The sequence below is a fragment of the Temnothorax longispinosus genome, chromosome 6, assembly GCF_030848805.1.
Source record: "Temnothorax longispinosus isolate EJ_2023e chromosome 6, Tlon_JGU_v1, whole genome shotgun sequence".
Classification (NCBI taxonomy): domain Eukaryota; kingdom Metazoa; phylum Arthropoda; class Insecta; order Hymenoptera; family Formicidae; genus Temnothorax; species Temnothorax longispinosus.
In genome coordinates this window covers 23146369-23165396 of record NC_092363.1, presented here as the reverse complement: position 1 = coordinate 23165396, position 19028 = coordinate 23146369, and the positions used below count along the sequence as shown (strand labels likewise).

At 39.7% G+C, this 19028-nt stretch overlaps 1 protein-coding gene across 2 annotated transcripts in view; it reads right to left on the bottom strand.

The window, feature by feature from the left end:
- The window catches only part of Cad87a (cadherin 87A), a 201907-nt gene that overhangs the window by 33058 nt on the left and 149821 nt on the right, over positions 1 to 19028 (bottom strand). For both annotated transcript variants that reach the window (XM_071781222.1, XM_071781223.1), the window contains exon 5: positions 11745 to 11962. In XM_071781222.1, coding sequence (XP_071637323.1) covers positions 11745 to 11962 — 218 coding nt within the window. The remainder of the gene's footprint in view (positions 1 to 11744; positions 11963 to 19028) is intronic.

Genomic DNA, 19028 nt, shown 5'->3' with positions numbered 1-19028 from the left:
CAGAAAAAGAGTGTTGATTTTATTTTACAATCTTAATTTCAACATAAAAGTTATGTTAATTGTACACATAATTAACCTCAAATTACGATCAGAATTACATTTCCTTTCTATTGAAATATTTGCATCGCATCGCATCGGTGTTACCATTTAACATGTACATCCATATTATGTTAAATTAACACAAAAATTTGAGTGGACCGTTTGGGACATGTAATTTATGTTATATTTATAACACAAATTTTCAAACAGTGTAGAGATCAGACTGTGCTGTCTTTCTTTAAACTTTTTACTCTTATGGAGATGAATACTTTCAAATTTTGTGGAAAATAAAGTGATAAAATAATTTGATTTAAAAAATCATAAAAAGTTATTTGCGATATAATCTGGAAATTCGTCGGATAAATAGTAAACACAATAAAGTGAAAAATTAAATTTGATGGAGTTAAATTGAACAAAAATCAACTCAAGAAAATGTGCAGCTAAACTTCCGCTGTAGATTTTTTTATTTAATTCACAAATGGCATTAAAAATCGTAATAAAAGCAAAGCTTGCACTTTTGCACACACAGTCGTACACTGTTGGAAAATTTGTGTTAAATATAACATAAATCACATGTCCAAAACGGTCCACTCAAATTTTTGTGATAATTTAACATAATATGGATGTGTTAAGTGGTAACACTGATATTATGTTAGAATATTTCAACAGAAAGGAAATGTAATTTTGATTGTAATTTGAAGTTAATTATGTGTACAATTAACATAACTTTTATGTTAAAGTTGAAATTGTAAGATAAAATCAACACTCTATTTCTGTAAATTTTTATTCCTACTTCTTTTATAGAGTAAAATCAACATTCTTTTTCTGTAAATTTTAACACATTTAATAAATACGTTCAAATTGTGTTACTTTAACATATTTTTTAAGTTATTTTAATTATTTTACATTTTAAATTTGTAAAATTTAATTAACATAGCAGGCATATGTTAAATCTACACACGTATGTCTTGATTATTTTACACAAAAATTTTAACAAGGACTTTTTTTAACACACAGGACCTCTGTTTTCAACAGTGTATAATATGCAATCTCGGAATATCGTCTCTTTCGAGAATATTTTAACACTTGGTTTATCGTGAAATGTTGGTACATCAAATACATTTTTAAAAGCGTATTTCCTCCTCATTTTCTCCCTACTGATACGCGTCCGCTTCCATTTGTACAAAGTCATTTGGCTGCGTAGTGTAACACACCGGATACTATTGCAATGAAATTATTTAACGGCCGGCTAGCAGCGCGCTGTAAACAATACTCGGAAGTTCGCATTGCAATCTGCCAGGACAAAGGGCCCGGCCGGCCGTCCGGCTGCATCAGGGCTCGGACGATGTGCTTTTATTGCCCGGCACCCGGGTAGCCGGTTGACCATCGACCATGAACGAACCGCCTCTTTCTGGTCGTCTCTCGCGGTGCTTTCGTCAGCAAGCCGCCGGTGTGTCGCTGCAATTGTATATCAGGTGTGCGGCACTCTTTTTCAATAAATCCGTCGCCGTTTGACGATCGAGTGACCGCTAAAAGGACGATTATACGACACACGGGCGCGATTTCGCGTTCGAGTTTGCCGAGTTCCGGCAATGAAAGTGCGCTCCATCGACTATCTATTGTTCTCCGGCCGGTACACACATTTTCGTTACGAATAATCCTGATTTTATTACGGGAGAAAAAGATGAGATTGCATGTATACAAGAGCCTGATTTTATTACCAAGTTTGTAGACAGGTGGATAGATAGAATTTATTTCGAAGCTTTGGGACAAGAGTCTCTCCCTAGTAGAATAGTAATTCTCAACAATATCAGCTGTAATTGGTAAGTTGAGTATAACAATGTAAAGCTTGAAACTTTGATATTTATTCAAGGAGATGTAAACAGACAATATCTCTGAAATAACTGCAAATAGTAGATTATTTGTTTCTATTCAAATTTCATCGGTCAAAATAATGCTTCGTCATTACTTTTAAATTTATTCTCTCAAAACATTGTTTTCTACTTACTCGCTGTTATTGCGCCCAAGCTTTCAATTGTCGATTGTAATAACAACCAGAATTTAGAGCGTTTTCAACGCGGCGATAAAATTGGGACAACGTTACAGGTTACAGCAAAAACTGGAGAGTCATTAAAAAGTTTCAATTACTTTTTCCTTTAACTTTGCACTTTTCATTTGTAGGCAGGTGCGGAATAACACCAAGAAGTGCGAAGTACAAAGTGCAACATGAAAAAGCGGAAAAGTAATACGAAATAGGGCGTATAATCGATATTATGCGAAATCGCGTGCAATTACAAATACAATACGTAACGGAATCGGAATTACATTCAAAACGAATAATCTTTTTACGATACCACGCGGGGGTAAGCTGTGATTTATATCTATCGGAAAATGATTTTCTTAACGAGACGCGCTCGCCATCACGCGGGTTTTAAAAAGTTCCGGCGGCATAATGGAACGCGCTGTATCCATTAATCGGTGGCATAATGCATCGATAACGAAGGGAAATAAGAAACCGGGCTATTACCAAGCGTAATCTACGGCTGGAACTTACTTTGCGCGAGTCTCGAGGATCGAAACGACTTCGGGGATAAGGAGCCATTCTTCCACTTTGGAGCCAGAAAAGTTCGTAATGGGAATACGATTAAATTGCAGTTGGATTGCTAGAAAAATATTGCCATGCGATGCACGAGAAAGTCGTTAATCTCTCACGGAATTCAAACAACGCTCGAACATTACGCCCGAACATTACCCCGAAGACTTTTATGCCTATCCAGAAGAGAATTCTTGCTCGTATATTAGACGAACATTCATTAATCTTATATCGCATATTTTACACCTATAGTATTATTTAATATGAATCTCTAAATCTGGACGCACAACTGATATGTAAGACCATCCATTGCGAATTTTTCTATAACGCCAGATAATATTTTTTTTTCTTTGCAATATCCTTGTAGGAATGGAAAACTAAATTAAAAGAATGAGTATTTTATATCGAATATAAATCGATTCACACACAGCTACTGTATATCATATTTCGATAACGAATTTGCTCTCGTAAAATCTATATTAAAACAAATTACACTTCGCTTTTACCTAGATCATACGCTTAATAGTGTGCGCAGGCGATAATAAAATTATACGCCACCGGAATAATTGACCGCATATCCAACCAATTATAGGATATTGATTTTCCTTTTTCCTTCGAGTGCTTTAATATACTGTGCTCGGATAGTGCCTCTCTCAAGCGAATTATTGGCAGGCTGCTTCCTTTCGACAAAGGACAAATTGTACGATATCCTTATATATCTGTAATAACCACTTCGCGTTTTCAGAATCAACTCGTCAATAGTATAAAAGCACACAATTTAAAATATCGACTTAAAAGTGACATTTTTTAACGTTTAATTTCTTCGCTCTTTATATTTGACCTGGTACGGAGAAGGCAGTTAATTTCATCTTCTAATTTCCACTGAATTTATGCGCCGGTCCCGCGATGTTAAATTATGAAACGGCAAAATACAAACGAAATGGCAACATTTAAAAAAGCAAGCTTTTCGACGTTCTTCGCGACGTTTTTCGGGAATTTTATGAGTATTCTATGAGGATCTCTTTGGTGGGGCAATTCAACCCTTCCAACGCTTTACGGCGTCTCTTTCATCCACCTGCTATCCTCGGTTCAAGTTTGTGGACGCCCAGTCTCTGAAAGTCAAAGACAAGCGTGACATGCGGCGCCGCGTCATTCGTATGCTACTTTTCACTTTGGCAACAAATATGAAGCCGATGCACCGGCTGACACCGGTCCGAAAATCTCTAGTTCACGATTCCGATCCCCCTCTTTCCGTCGTCCCTCATATATCCGCGCTCTCTTTCGCTTCAGGATTAGTTGAAAAGTCGAGAGCTACGATCGCTACGTGCTTGAAATGGGGAAGTCCATCCATATTCTTTTCGCGCTCGCCTTTTTCATTTATACGGGGAGAGCGCCTCTGCATAAACGCGCCGAAATTTATGGCCGAGAAGAGCCTCATTTCATCCCTTTTCTGTTCCGACGAAAGTGAGTGCCCACCCAACAATCCTCCTTGTTGGTCCCTCTGCCTGTTCTTCAAAACGATAACTAATTATACACGAATCGAATTTCTCGATCTATTAAGACTCGGATCCGTGGGAAGGACCGAGATTTATTCTACGTTTCCATCGAACGAAAATCTTAATGGCCTCTCTATCTTTGAGTTAAATTATTATAATTGCTTCCGTGTATATATAGCACTCGACCTTAATTTTAATGACAGTCACCGTCTCTGACGAGCGCGGAATCCATTTTTTCGTTAGCAAAAACATCGAGAAAAATTATCGGGCACTGTAATTTTCCAATTTTTGAAGATAATCTTGTACCCTTTTTATCCTTTTTAAATTAATTAAGATTAAAGGCAAAATTAAATTAGAATTTTGTTAAAATAAACTTCATTTGACATTTTGATTTTGAGGCTATTGCTTCGTCATCTATTTACTTATAGATACATATCATGCGGTAATATTATTAATATATTTCATATCGCTGATGGACAGGAATAATATTTAATATCTTGATGGAGTAAGAGACTCAATATGTTTAAATGCATTTATCCATTACATTTGAAGTGTGCAGAAATATGGAACTCCCAGCAAATACGAATTTTGAAATTAATTTACGATGTCATTTTCGTCGTGGAACGAACGACTGATGGACGTGTCGCGAGTTAGGACTTAATACTTAATTAGTCGACTCTGTTTTACTACGACCGCTGTGACCCATATTAAATACCAACGTTCAATCATCCTGCCGTTTCTCAATTTAGTTGCCGCAATTTGTAAAACTTTCAGTCTCGACTGAACTGTATAAAATAAATGATCAAAATCGATTTTTCCCGTTGACACTAATAAATGCGCTAAATGACACTAATAAAAAAAAATAAAAAAAAAAAATAATAATGAAATAATCTTTATTAGCGGGCAAAAATTCCCTTTAGCATACAGTGAGAAAAAAAGAACATACATTTTACAAATCAATACGAAAAGCGTTTTATATCAAGCCAAGACTCTGGATTGAGTTGTTAATTGAATGTTACGAGAATAGTCCAGAAAGCTTCAGTTTGAAAGTTGTATATTAAATAACCGATGCAAAAATAATATATCAGATCGACATTAATTTGAAATTCTTTGGCAAATTTGTAGACTTTGGAAAATGCCGTTTCTCCATCCATTTCAGATTTGAAACATCTTGCAGTAGATATTCACGTAAAGCAGCACGTTCGCGTCGCTTATTCGATATTTGATTCGCTGGGGCGACGAGAGATCGATCTCATTGTCAGTCGTCGCTTCACGAAAATATCGTGCTGTTCGCGACGTAATCGAGTTTGGTATCCGATCGCTCTCGATCGGCAACCATGCGAGCCCCAACGAACGCCGAATTAGCTGCAGTTATCTTTATTGCTCTGTACAGGCCCCCCCGTTCATTTCGAGCGCTTGACAAACGCTCTCGCAGGGAAGAGGAATGTGAATGGCCATAATAACATGTGACGTTGCGATAAAACTTTGTTAAACAACCGGCAGGCCTGGATTTGTCACCGTCGCGAGCGCGGTCGCGATTCGTATTTGCACACGGTTGACGTCGTTGACCACAGCCATGCTTTATCCGCGGCTATCAACGTTATTTACGTTAGCCTTCGTTTAATTGGTCCAGACCTCATAGAGAGAGAATAATTAACGCAAACCGATTAAACCGATTACCACTAGTCAGCCTCTACTGATCGCTTAATAACTTTTTTCTATCCGTTATGGCATAATAGTCTCCTCCGTTTGTAGGTATATGAAACAGAGTTGTGCTTATGTAAGATATTTTGAAACCCATTATTATGTCCTGAGTCAATCTTTAAATTCGAGCCGAATCGAGCTGCTTTTGAAGAAAAGTCGCGAAGCGTTCTCCGAAGTTGTTGTTGTTGATAAACGGACACTACTCTGGGAAAAAAAAGACGATTAAGCAACCCACTTTGTTGCCCACAATTAGTAATCAAATTATTTGGATTCGTAACCCTATAAATAAACCCTGCGTAACTAAAAATAGTAATTAGCTATTCTATCTATTTCAAAGATTTTCAAGTTATACTAGTCAATTCTTTCAATTAGTTCTGTCGATATTCAGTTACGCAAAGATAATTTTCACTTAATTAAGGGCCACTAGCCAAATTGTTAAGTTGCTTAACTGCGGGAAAAGCGGTCAAAATTTCTCCCATAGTAAGGAAATCTCGAGCTGAGTCGTCGAGCCATACGGATGTGCCTTCTAGAGCTGAATTGTACCTACCTATAGTATTGCTACGAATAATTAGTTCATTTCCGCAAGACTTGTGCCTTTATTTCTGCGTGTACAGAAGTGCGTGGGCGCGGGATTTGGAAATCACGCGAGCGACTCTCAGGTACAACCGTATCACCTTAATTTTAATGACATTTCGGGAAACTTCGTATAATCGGTGGAATAATTTCGTTTAAATTCGATAACACAGTCCACGACGGAATCTCGAGAGAGATCGCGAGCGCCGTTTACCCATTTACCTTACGACGTGTTACAATTATGTTAGTTCAGCCTTCCTCAGCAAGAAGATGGTAACTCGCGGCTAACGATCTTGCGAGCACCCGAGAAAGGAAACGTTTACCTCGTACTGTGGCGTGTGTCTCCTGCGTTATCGCGCGTACCATAGAGAGTTGCTGAGACAACACAGCGCAGTTCCGCGACACTTGCTGCGCGGTAAGATAATAATAGTACGGTATATATTTTGTGCGATTTTATATCTTGTGAATTCATGTAAAAATCGTCCGCGCCATACGAATGGCGAACGCGTTGCGCGTCACTTCTATTTCACACACACACATAGAGATGATATTTTCGCAATTAAGTCCGCCATGAAAACTCTCGGAGATTCGCCGGCGGCGGCAGCGTGCAGTAATCGCTTTCGATTCGTATTTGCGCGATGTTACGGCCGCCGCGTACTTTCTCTCTTCTCGCGAGAAGCGAGAATCGCGTAATTCGCATGATCGGACACGGGCGTGCGACCCGAGCCGGCGTGCTTCCCTTCGAGCGACAACGCGAGCTGCACAGTAGTGAGTAGCGTTGCGATTTTCCATCTCGATTGTTTCCGCGAAACAACGTTAGCGAAACGTTTGTTTTCGTATGCGCCGCTGTCCATCAGAAACTAAAGGGGAATCAAAATAACTGGCGATTTCTCTGCGGCCTTTGTACTCTCGGCGTACAGTTTCGATTAATCCCGAACGAATACCGAGATTTTTGCGCCCGTTATTTCGATGCCCGCAATCAAAAGACTCGCGTTCCGATATACGGTACTAAAAAAAGCACGAAAATACGACACTAGGTAAACAAAATGTAAAAAAAAGGGTTACCGATGTTGGTATCAAACGAGCGAGCTTTAGATAATCGATTTACCCGCGCTCGCTATCTCGATACTTTTTTCTCACCCCCTGAAAGCAATTATTTTTAATTCTGAGTAAATAGTTATTACGCAGTACGAGCAGTCTTTTAGTATACACACATTTATTACACATTTATTACTTGGTTTCTTCGTTAACGTATCATTTCTGAATAAATAATACCGCCCATTGTAAAATGTACTTTGTAGCTTCGATTGTTATGTATCATCATTCTACACTCTACAGGGTGAGGTCGTAAATAATCATACATATTATTTTTAACTAAGTTTCAATGTTCATTCAAAAATATTTCACGTTCGGCACAGTTTTTTGCCTCTCTTGAAAACTTTACTAATTGTTACATAGATGGTATTGTTTATTTATTGACAATATATATTTTTTGAAATTTTATACGATATTTTTGTAACGCAGTTTTCGAAATACATAAAACATAAAATACTTTGATATCGGTCTATGTCCAGTGTAAAGCTACGGCAAGTAATCATCTATTGCCCAAACACAACAATAAGTGCAGTTGTACGTACGCAATGATGGCGAATATTTCGGCGATGGCGATACAACGCTCGTAATTTTCGCATTGTAAAGTAACACAATAATTAGATTCCACCAATATGCCAATGAACTGTTCCGCTAAAACGCGAGGCACGATTTTTCGCCGTTAGATGAGAAATTGCAGAGCGGGTTCCGCAAAACAGTTTCCATTCTTCTATCTTCTTTTTTCCCCCCCGAGATAATTAGACGTATTCAAATGAACCCGGAAATCCTTTCACGTTGTAACTTCAAGTGAATTTTGCACGTGCTTCGGCTAATTTTTCCTTCGCGGAGCACGAACGTCATGTATCTCGAGCCACTGCAATTTGCGAATTTTTCCCCTCCGCTGAGAGGCGGATTCAGAAGCGCGTAAAACTCTCTTTGTTATTAAAACGAAAATCCAAATTACTTGCACTGCATATAGAGGTACACGAAAAGAAATACATGAACATTAATGAAATATTCTCGCTTATAAAATGTATGATATAACACAAAAATATATAAGTAACATTATATTATTATCAGTATAATTAACATTAGTGCATAAATTAGACACGTGCAAGTTAATGTCCATAAAAACTGTAATGTAAATATAGGAAATAAACGTAGCTAATAATATTATTAAAATCAAACTCAATGTAAAATGTATGGTATAAAAATAATACAAAGTAATAGTGCGTAACACAGAGTTAAAAATAAAATAGGTCATAACTACCATTGTTTCTCGGTTTCTTTTTCAGTGTACGTGACAGAAAAAATATCCGCCTGTCTTTACTGTGTAATTCTACTGCAGTAACTCTTGTCAGAGATTCATGCATTTAACCGTGTCAAAATCCATCCGACTTGACCCAAAAGAATCTAGTGGAGTGATATATTGTTCGCGAAATTGCGGATGAAACGTGGCGCGAACGAACGGCTGTTTGGGACTCGGAACTTCCAAATGTGTATCTACGATCGGGCGGCCGCGTCGTCGCGCGCCGGTTACTGTATCGCCCGCCTGCGGTTCGGAGACCTCGGAACTTTTCTCGGACGAACTTTATCGTCGCTGATTTTTCACGACTTCCACCCGTCAATGGAGCGACACGCCCCTGGGAGACGGGAATGTCGCCGGTTTGCCGAATCTTTAACGATGGCAGGAGATACAGTACGCGACAAGTGGTTGGCACGAACAAAAGAGATTCTGCCATGAAAAATCGGGTTCTTTACTCGTATAGAAGATATATTGGTTGCTGTTTAGAAGACTGTATTTCCACCTCACGTGTTACTCACGTAAGGTAGGAAAATAAGAATACGTCCAATACGCGATACCAATACCGATCGACAAAGCTCTGATGGCTCTCATGGATTTCGAATGAAACAAACTCGTCGAAAATAAAAACGCGTGCGTCAATTATTCCCGTTGATAATTCCATCGAAGCAGATCTCGTCGAGTGGGGTCTCGTACGTGCTGAGCTCCGTCGCAAAAGGGATTCGGATTCGCGTATATGCGTGTAACCGGTTATTAATTTCGATCGTGAAAGGGGGACGCGGGGGGCGAATCTCGCCTAATGCGCTCACGCATTACACGCGCATTCGGAAATCAGCGCGGGCACGTGCGAATATGTTCCGAACCTATTTAGCTAGATTAAATCAATGGAGGATCGGCCGAGATGGATCAGCGTACGAAAATGGATCCACGAAGCGCGCGCGCGCGCGCGGCAGTCGCATTATGTCCCCGGGACATCGTAATCGCATTAATTGCATTGACCGACACCGTGAGCACCGGTGCACAAACGCGGTCCGATTGCGACGCGCGGCAAGCCGGACGCGACGCGCGCGGCTGGGAATTCGCGCCGCGGACAAGTTCGGCGACGGAAAATTTCCGATATTTGTTTCGCGCTCGAGGTTGACAGGCTCCATTCCGAATTGATGGCGACCGTAGTATCGAGTGCTGGCTGTTGCTGCTGCTGCAGCGGAAATGAATCCAGCCGCGAAGCAGATGGCTCGCGCGAAATATATCCGAAAACCGTTTGTAGTTCGCGACGTTATTTTTTTTTGCGAATGCAGACGAGCCCTAAAAATATGCTTTCTAAAATATTCCACCTAAAATGGCGGTGTCTCGTCCGAGATTGCTAAAGATCTATGCATGTGCAAAAATGTGAACAAATGTGTCTTGAAAAAATTATTCACGCCAACCGGTTCTGCGGATTCTCTTCGTGCGACAAATATGCAGTCGCAAAAACATCGTAGTGCTAATAACACGCTTATTTCGAGCGCACAGGAATGCATAAAGACCGGATTACCGGTGAAATCATACACGAATGAAAAATATCCGCGTATCCGGTTTGTAGGTATTCAATTCTATTGAAGATTATCCCACACAGCATATATGAATCGTACGAATCGATCGGACTCGCGCTAATATTTATGATTTGGAGGTATAGTTAGCTGTGATTAACCTGATTTCCTAAATTCCTGTCAGAGATGCGCTGTCCAAAACGTGGTCGAATACGAATATGTCAGCATTAGCGATCGCGTGGCAGTTTTACGAGGGGGAAAAAAAACGTATGTAATAATCATTACATGGTTGTCGAATAACCCAATAAATAAACGGCTTACGATAATAATAGAAAGAATTAAATCGAAAATAAAATACTTATGTATTCGCACTGGCAGGTGAAAGAAAAAGGAATTGAGGACACGAGATTTGCTGGACTTTGGCTTTCGCGAAACGGATATGAGAATAATCGATTTGTCGAACAGATTAATAATTAAATAATTCCCCGATCATCCTCGATAAAAATGAGTTTCTGAAAAGCAAACTAAATCGGTATTCGTTCAATAACTTCGTGTCGATTAAAATTAATCAGACGTGAAGATTAAAATACATCGCAAGTTTTTATTTTTAAATTAAATTCATGCCATTTCGCGCAATGGCTTGATTAAATGCCAGGTGTTTAATATTCTTGCTACTAAGTATATGCTTGATAATAACTAATTACTTGGTCCCTCAGCCTCTCAGGTGTACAGGGACGTGCTGAAGATAAGACGACACTGTCTACGAACTCAAGCGTGTCCTCTTAGCGCTTAAGTAGTTGTATGAACCTCATAAGCAGTATTCATGACGCTGTTTACTTTACAGTGGTATAAGTAGTATAAGTGATGTAAATATAGCGTGTACTACAAGAAACTCTCCGAAACAAGATAAATTTAACAAGAGCGGAGACGACTGTTCGGATGAATAAATTTGTAATCAGCTTCCGGCGACAGCCCTTGATTAATTTTAATTGTCAATTTCCCTTCATCAACCGTTAGTTTCTGTCTGAATTTAGACAAAAAAAATTCGGTGAATTGCATTACCCTGAATTGTTCCCATTTACGTAGGAGCTAAATTTGATCAAGTTGTCTCTGTCAATCGCTTTTAAGGTCAATTTGTGATATAACGGAGATATGTATACATTTATTAGAATTAATAATCTTCTTTCTTTTTCTGTATTGCCGGAGAGAGAAAAAAGATCTAGAAGACAAATATAAAAAAAAACTGAGAGACAAACGATGTCGGTGAAGTCGCGCGGAAGATATTGCAATACGAGCTTAGAGTACCGCAAGAGATAGTGGGTATCTGTCGCTCAATTAAGGATTGCAATTTGCGTGCAAGCTCTCCCCCGTCCGATAAGGACGAGCCCCGAGTCGAGTCAAATCGAACGATGTCTTACCTCGCGATTGAGCGGCTTCGCCAGAGTGATGACACCGGTGCGCGGGTTGACGACGAAATGGTCTGTGAGTTGTATGCCATATTTCACCGGCGATCCTTCGGGATCGTGGCCCTTCAGGACGAACACTTCCGTCCCGACCTTGGTCGATTCCGAGAGCGGCAGGCCCGTGGGGTATCCCCCGGCCTCCAGGATAGGTGGCTCGTTCACGTTGTTACCCGCTGGAACAGCAAAAAAAGAAACGTTTGTTTTCGAGAGTTTCTGGTTGTTGGCTATATTGATCACCCCACACGCCCGCGAAATCCCTTCCTATGTACCTTAGAGCGGGTTTATTTATTCTTCTCGTTAACTCCCCCTTACACGCTGCAAGCTGCGTTCGCTTGAAACGAAATGTCTAGGGTGTCCTGAAAGTTACCCTCGCGAAAATAACTATAAAAGCACGAACAGTTTCAGCGTTGTTAAACTCGGAGTAAAAAAAAATTGAATAATGTTAGAATAATGCATGAAAAAAAAACCATATTCATTCATTACTTTTATATATGCATTTTAAAAAAAATTTTACTTGTAGATTAAAATACATGTTTGTTGTAAAACGAATAAAAAAAAATAAAAAATTTATATGTCGATTATTCTATTTTGTCTTACAAACATATTCCTCTTTTTTCGTCTGCAACATATGTCAATATTTGAAACTGCTGATTTCTACGATTAAGATGATATACCATAATCAGAACCTGTGTATTTAATCATTGCGTTGAATCACGATGAATTCAATCGCTAAGGGTGTATTGGGGTCGGCGCATTTATTGTGCATAAATGCTATCGGATCGATATAGATGATTAAGGCTACACGAGCTAAGTAGATTATGATTGATGTATCCGTTGCGCGGAAATCGATTTTTGCTCGCCAATATCGCCCGCCGGACCTGTCGATAATCAATTTCGCTGCGAGATCCGGGGGCTTAGTGTTTTCATGCTCCTTTTGCAACAGGCGCAATCAATACGGAAATCCCAATTCAGTGCGTTGAACAAGAAAATATATCGCGTCGTCAAAGAAGCTTTCCCGGTTCTTATATCACATTATATCATTATATCGTTTGAGGACGAAAACAAGACGAGGACAAGGGAGAAGGACGCTTTGTCACGAGAGACAAATGCCTTGGAAAACGAATTCTTGAGCTTAAAACTTAATAACTCTTGTATTTCTCTGCGAAGGTAGAAACTATCGAATTATCAATATCTCAAGAAAAGCATTTATATTCCACACTTTGTTCTCAAGAAAGTAACAAATTTAAACGTCGATATTTTACATTGCACATTTAAATGAAACGAAATAAATCGTGTGTTTTGAAGAGAAGTTTTTTTCTTACAACGTTCGTGTTGAGCGTTTTATAAGCAGATAATACATAACATTACATATTATCTACACTTGAAAAAATTACAACGGAACATTCGCCTTTTCTTGTGTAATTACGTTCTCGCGGCGCAATAGTTATACTATAATGAAAGAAAATACCGAGACTCGCGTAATCAAAGTATCGGCGGACATAAAAGGAATGGAATCAGTGGCGGGACACCCTGTACAATCACCTCGTCCCCGGGAAACATTGGATGAGCTTTGTTCGCGGCTAGGTCACGGTACTTCGGGACTCAAAAGAGCCCGGAGGTCCCAAGCCGCTAATTCGACGCGAGCACCAGGGGCTCGACCCCGTAAGTCCGAAAAGTCGTAAAACTATTACCAAGTTGGGGCGTACGAAGTAGCCCCCGCAGCCGTGGAAACTTCTTTCCGAACTTCCGCAGCTTCCAGCCGGAAATTGTGGCGGACGTAATAGATACATCGCGGGCTTTAAGATCGGCCAAACGGGGCTCGCTATACTTTTTTACGGACCCCATTCGGCGCGAGGATACTGCTGCTGCGAGACTGCAGCTGCGGCTTTCCATGCCTCTCTTTCTTCTCCTCTCTTCCTCTTTCTTCTTTTCTTTTCCTCCCTTCTTCCCTCCCTCTTACACTCTCTCTCTCTCTCTCTCTCTCTCTCTCTCTCTCTTTCTCTCAACAAAGGTCAAAACGAAGGGCGACGACAGAAAGGAGCCTCTTCAAGGAACAACGATAATCGTTAAAGGGGTAACGACGTATGCGATCGCGATCTCATTCCTTTCTTCGCGGTTGCCGCTACCGTCGCAGATTCACGGTCGCTTAGAATTTTTGCCATTACGTGTCGGGTGTCGGGTTATACGGCGCCATCGTAAGAAGCCCAGACTTTTACGCGAATTGCACGCACCGCTCGTAAGTAGGAAAATCGTGGGCAAAGTACTCGCTGCAGTACAGCGTCGTTGACTCAAAACTCATCGAGAAAGACCCATTATGTTTTAAGATATCTCAGGACAGACGGTGCAGTGAATAATCGGCGAAAAATTATCACTAGCGATTTTTAAAGAATTAAAAATATTAAATTATATTTTTCTGTTAGCAGAGCTGTTATATTTGGACGAATGATATTACTTCTGTCATCAAAAGTGTAACGACATGATTGTTTCATTAATTATTGATTAAAAGACGTGACAGAGACTTGCATGATAAAAAAGATATTAAAAAAATGAGGTAGTTTATTATATGTATGTGTATTGGTACATGCCAAAAGTTGTACAGTGTCCTTTACATACACAATAAGATATTTCATGAAACTAATTGAATGTAATTGGTTTTTATGTACCTAATGTGTTATATATTAATTATAAAATTATATTAATTATAAGATTAGAGGTTTTACAAAAAGGATAATTCTTATACAAGAGTCCCTTTGATTTCTTACAATGTTGAAAGCACGAAACAACGGGAAGGAGATTCATGATTCAGTATGACTCCGAGAAGTTCGTCAGTAGAAGAGATAAAGCGAAGTCTCTGTGCTGAAAGTTCCCGCTGCTGCTGCATCGAAGAAGTAAGACTGTTGGAAACCGCGACGGTTGTACGCACAAATTTTCCCTGATCCATCAAAAGAGAAGCGGCGGCAACTTTTCTCGTGGGAAGTTTTCTTCAAACGCATTTTGTAAATTCAAATAAGGAATTCGAGAATGACGCGGCGGAGACTGAACTTTCTTTGAAACGGGCGAGCGCGAGTGACGGTCGGTATCGGGGATCACACGAATGACGCAAATAACCGAATTACCATAAATTTTCAGTCACTAACTACCGTTTCGTAACTCCGTATATCTCCCTCCAAATTAATCGTTAAACTTTCGACCGACATTTTTCCGGATCGTCGCCTAACTTACCCCTGTCTCACGCAAAGATAAAAAAACGTCGCTAAAAGAACATCTTTATGCTCCACGTGAAAAGAAACGTTAAATACGTTACGTTACGTTAATTAATACGCTAATGATGAACGACGAGGAGCAAAAATTTTAGAGCGCAAAGAGAGTCGACTGCAACGTCTTTCTTCATACAATGCCTTTATACAATTATCTTACGAATCACTGAAACTCACTGAACCGATTTACTCGGAGGCTGCCTTACGCGATCGCGGGCAGGGGAGCACGGCAGCAATTCCCGTTATAATTGTCACCTTAATTGCGCGAAAACTCGCGGAATAATCGGCGCCGCGAGGATTTTGTCGGGGTCGCGAAAAAGCTGGTTATTACAGGGGATTGACGGAAATCGAAAAGTGAGATAAGGCTGAGAATCGGTAACTACCATTCTCACCGCGCGACTCTCCTCTTTCGAGGTTGAACTCCATCATGCAATCGTGGCTCGGGGCTGCGATCTCACCTCGGCAGACCGTCGCGTCGCCCGTCTCTCGCCTCTACCTCCTCTCTAGCCTCCGCTCACTAATCTTCTCCATTTCCGAATCGTCCTTCCAGCGACAATTCTTCGCGCGCGCGCGCGATAAGGAACAATTTTCGCGTTGTGAGTCCCTTTTTATTGCGCCTCCTAAGCGCACTTATGATCCGCTCTCTTCACATAAACCGCGTTATTGTCGACCGTTCTGTTCCTCGTCGCGCCATTAACCCTAAAGTCGGCGATATATCCTGCGAAATAAACGCGTCTGTTTCTCACCGCGCGGAACCGAAGCTTTTTCGAGCGAAACGACGGCGTTCTAAATCCACTTTACGAATATTACGTTATCAATAGTTTTAAGCGTCCGAGATTATTACAGTATATTAAAATTCATAAACGTTATTTAGGGATGTACGTAATAAAATCATATATATTTTATAATTTTATAAAATTTAATTATATTTATTAATAATTTAACGTACGTAGTAAAATTATATAAATTCAATCTTGGGAATATGCATGATTTAGAAGAACATTATTAATAAATATCGATCGTTTGACTATTCTCGTTAAAACTTGTCATAATCCTGTAATATTTCCTTCCTACTTTTATCGCAATAAATTATTGGTTGTCCATCGCAAGTTGAAAATGAACATCATAAAGATACGCGTAACTATAATACGAAAGATTAATGCGATATCGTAAAATGGAAACCAGCGGAATCTAACGCGGGTCGTTGTCCGGAAATTGGACTGCGCGAAAATAAATCTTCACTAACGTAGAAACCTGGGTGCACGGCATATAATATTGATAAATATCGATCCGCAATCGGTCGGGGGACCGTTTTTTGTTGTAATATATATCGCGTCTTTCCACGAGAAGAATCTCTTTACTTCTATCACAGTAAATTATCGGTTTTCCTCGGACACTGTTAATTTATTTGCGGAGTAAATTATTGTTCTTCCTTTTTCCTGTTGTAACATATTCGAAGCACGGAAGAGTGACATTTCGTAAATTAGATCCGAGTACGATTCGGGAACGCGCAGCTAATATGACAGATTAATAAAATGTCGTTTACGTTAAGCTTAATAAAATTTTAGTCATATGACCGGAAATTGAGTTCCGTGGAAATACGAAAATAAATCTTAAGGAGTTACACACGTTTGACTGGCCTTAAAACTAGCTCGAAATGAACGAATTTTTATTGTAGGTAAAATTATGTTTTATTAAAAAATAAAAATATATGTCTTGTAATAGAGAGTAGTCTTTTGAGAATATCTCCTGAAAATTCGTTACTTTTGATCGAATTTTAGACCTGTCAAATATATAATATGAAACCCCTTAAACACGCCGTTATCTCGTGCAGAAGAACACGCCGCGTGAAAAGACAGAAGATGAAAAGAACTGTTGGGAATTGGTTTCGTCTGTTACTTAGAGGGTTTGAGCGAATCCAAAAAGGAGGGCAAACCGCTTGGCATAAAGGCAGGGGCCATTAGCTTCATTTCATCTGAGTCAAACGTGTCAGAGCGTTTATATGACAAGATAGATATCTGTGGTGAATTCTGAGAAACGTACGGATACGACGTGCTTCTACAGTTTGTAAAATCCGGATGAAACAGCGGATATTCAATTAATTTTCTCGGTGGATACATTCGAGTAATATATGTGATAATCCAAATAAAAGCAATATTATGTGTTACTCTTGACAAATAGTGACAGTTTTGAACATTTGTTCGAAATCTAAATGACAAATATTTTCAGATCCACATACTAATGATGAAATTCTTGAGTAAAATTCTTCAGATTTTTAAAAATTAATATTAAACGACAACATTTGGTTATCTACACTTATGTCTTACGAAATAATAATTAATAATAATATCGTAACTAATATATTAATAGCAATTAATATATAGATACTGGTATAATCAATTAATATATAGCTTTATATTAATACGAGTTCTCGTAGAAATATATTTTGTCGAGACGATGCATAATTAAGATATAAAAACCCAGCAACATCGCTTGAGATTAATTACCATAAAATAGCCGTATTTTCAGCGCGGCAGGAAATTAACAGGTTCCTCCGGTGTTATCGCACCGCTAAGATGTCCAACAATTAATTCATCGCGCGCGATATCCCCTTCTGTTTCGTTACTTCTGGTTTTCACAAATTCCCGCGGAACCAAGGAAAGTCGGAATTTAAAGCCCGGAATAAATTAGCAAACATTAAAACGGTAGCGCAAGTACTAATAGCTTACGGCTTTCTATCGCTAATAAACAAACAGACCGATATTCGTCCTTACGAAATTCATCCTTACTGCGAATAATATATGATGTTTATCAAAATCTTAGATTAAAAAGATCCAAATTTAGGAAAATGGACGACATACTTTGTTTCCATGATCCTTATTTATTTCAACTATATTCCTGTACTCATTTTCTTCCTAGTCGTAATTATTCGTAGAATATCGATGTCGCAAACATGATAATGTTTGCGTTAAATCCTCCGATCTTTCGCTCCTTGATCTTCTTCTTCTTCTTCCTCTTAGATCAGGCTTGAGCTTGTTTTCCCAACTTTATGGCACTTCTTCCGAGACCATTGTTGATCCTGTGAGCATTTATTTTGTTTTACCACGGATAGGCTGCTCATGATCCCTGCTATAACACCTATTCTGAACGTCAAATAGAGGGATTCTCTCTAGCGAGATACTCTTGGTGGGGTTACCACTACCTTCCGAGAGGTAAAATAAAAATCTAGAATTTTCGACCGGATTTGAACTTTGAGGGTTTTTCGATGTATTACAGCAACGCGCGTCTCTCTCTGCGCCACGATCGCTCTTTGATATTTAATGTTATCGCTCTAAGAGCCTGCGTGACGTAAGAGCCGCGAGGATCTTATCCTTGAAACACGAGGAGACCTGTTTGGGAATCGATGAAGCTACCGGCCACGCGATCCTGCCGGGCCATTAAGCCAAGGAACGTCCGACGCGTTCGAAGAGGGAATTGGATAAACAGCGCGCGCGAGCGCGCGTTTCCGACATCTACCTCTAAAAATGACCATTCCAGCACGGAAACCGAGAGTAGTCTTTCGGGCATCGCACTACGTAGTTACACAAGTAATCCCCGCGATATCGACCGATCGCTGTAAGCTCGCTCGTGACGGAAATCGGATTTTCGGAGGACGCGCGCGGCCATCCTGGCGCGTCTCGCCATCGAGCAAAGTGCTCTGCCGAAACTGGCTATACGAGAAGCGCAAATAAAAAAAGGCAGAGAGAGAGAGAGAGAGAAAGGAAAAAGATAAATGGATGCCGAGAGATAGATAGGGGAAATGGAAACGTAAGGCAAGACAGTGCCCAAACTTTCGCGCCGGATGATGAATATACATGAAGAACAAAAATGGAATAACAATAACTTTGGTGTTTCTTATTCTGACGTAACAAATAATCGTAATGTAGACAGTGTAGAATGTGGAGGGTAAAAATATCTTCCCTGATATTTTGCCAAATATTTT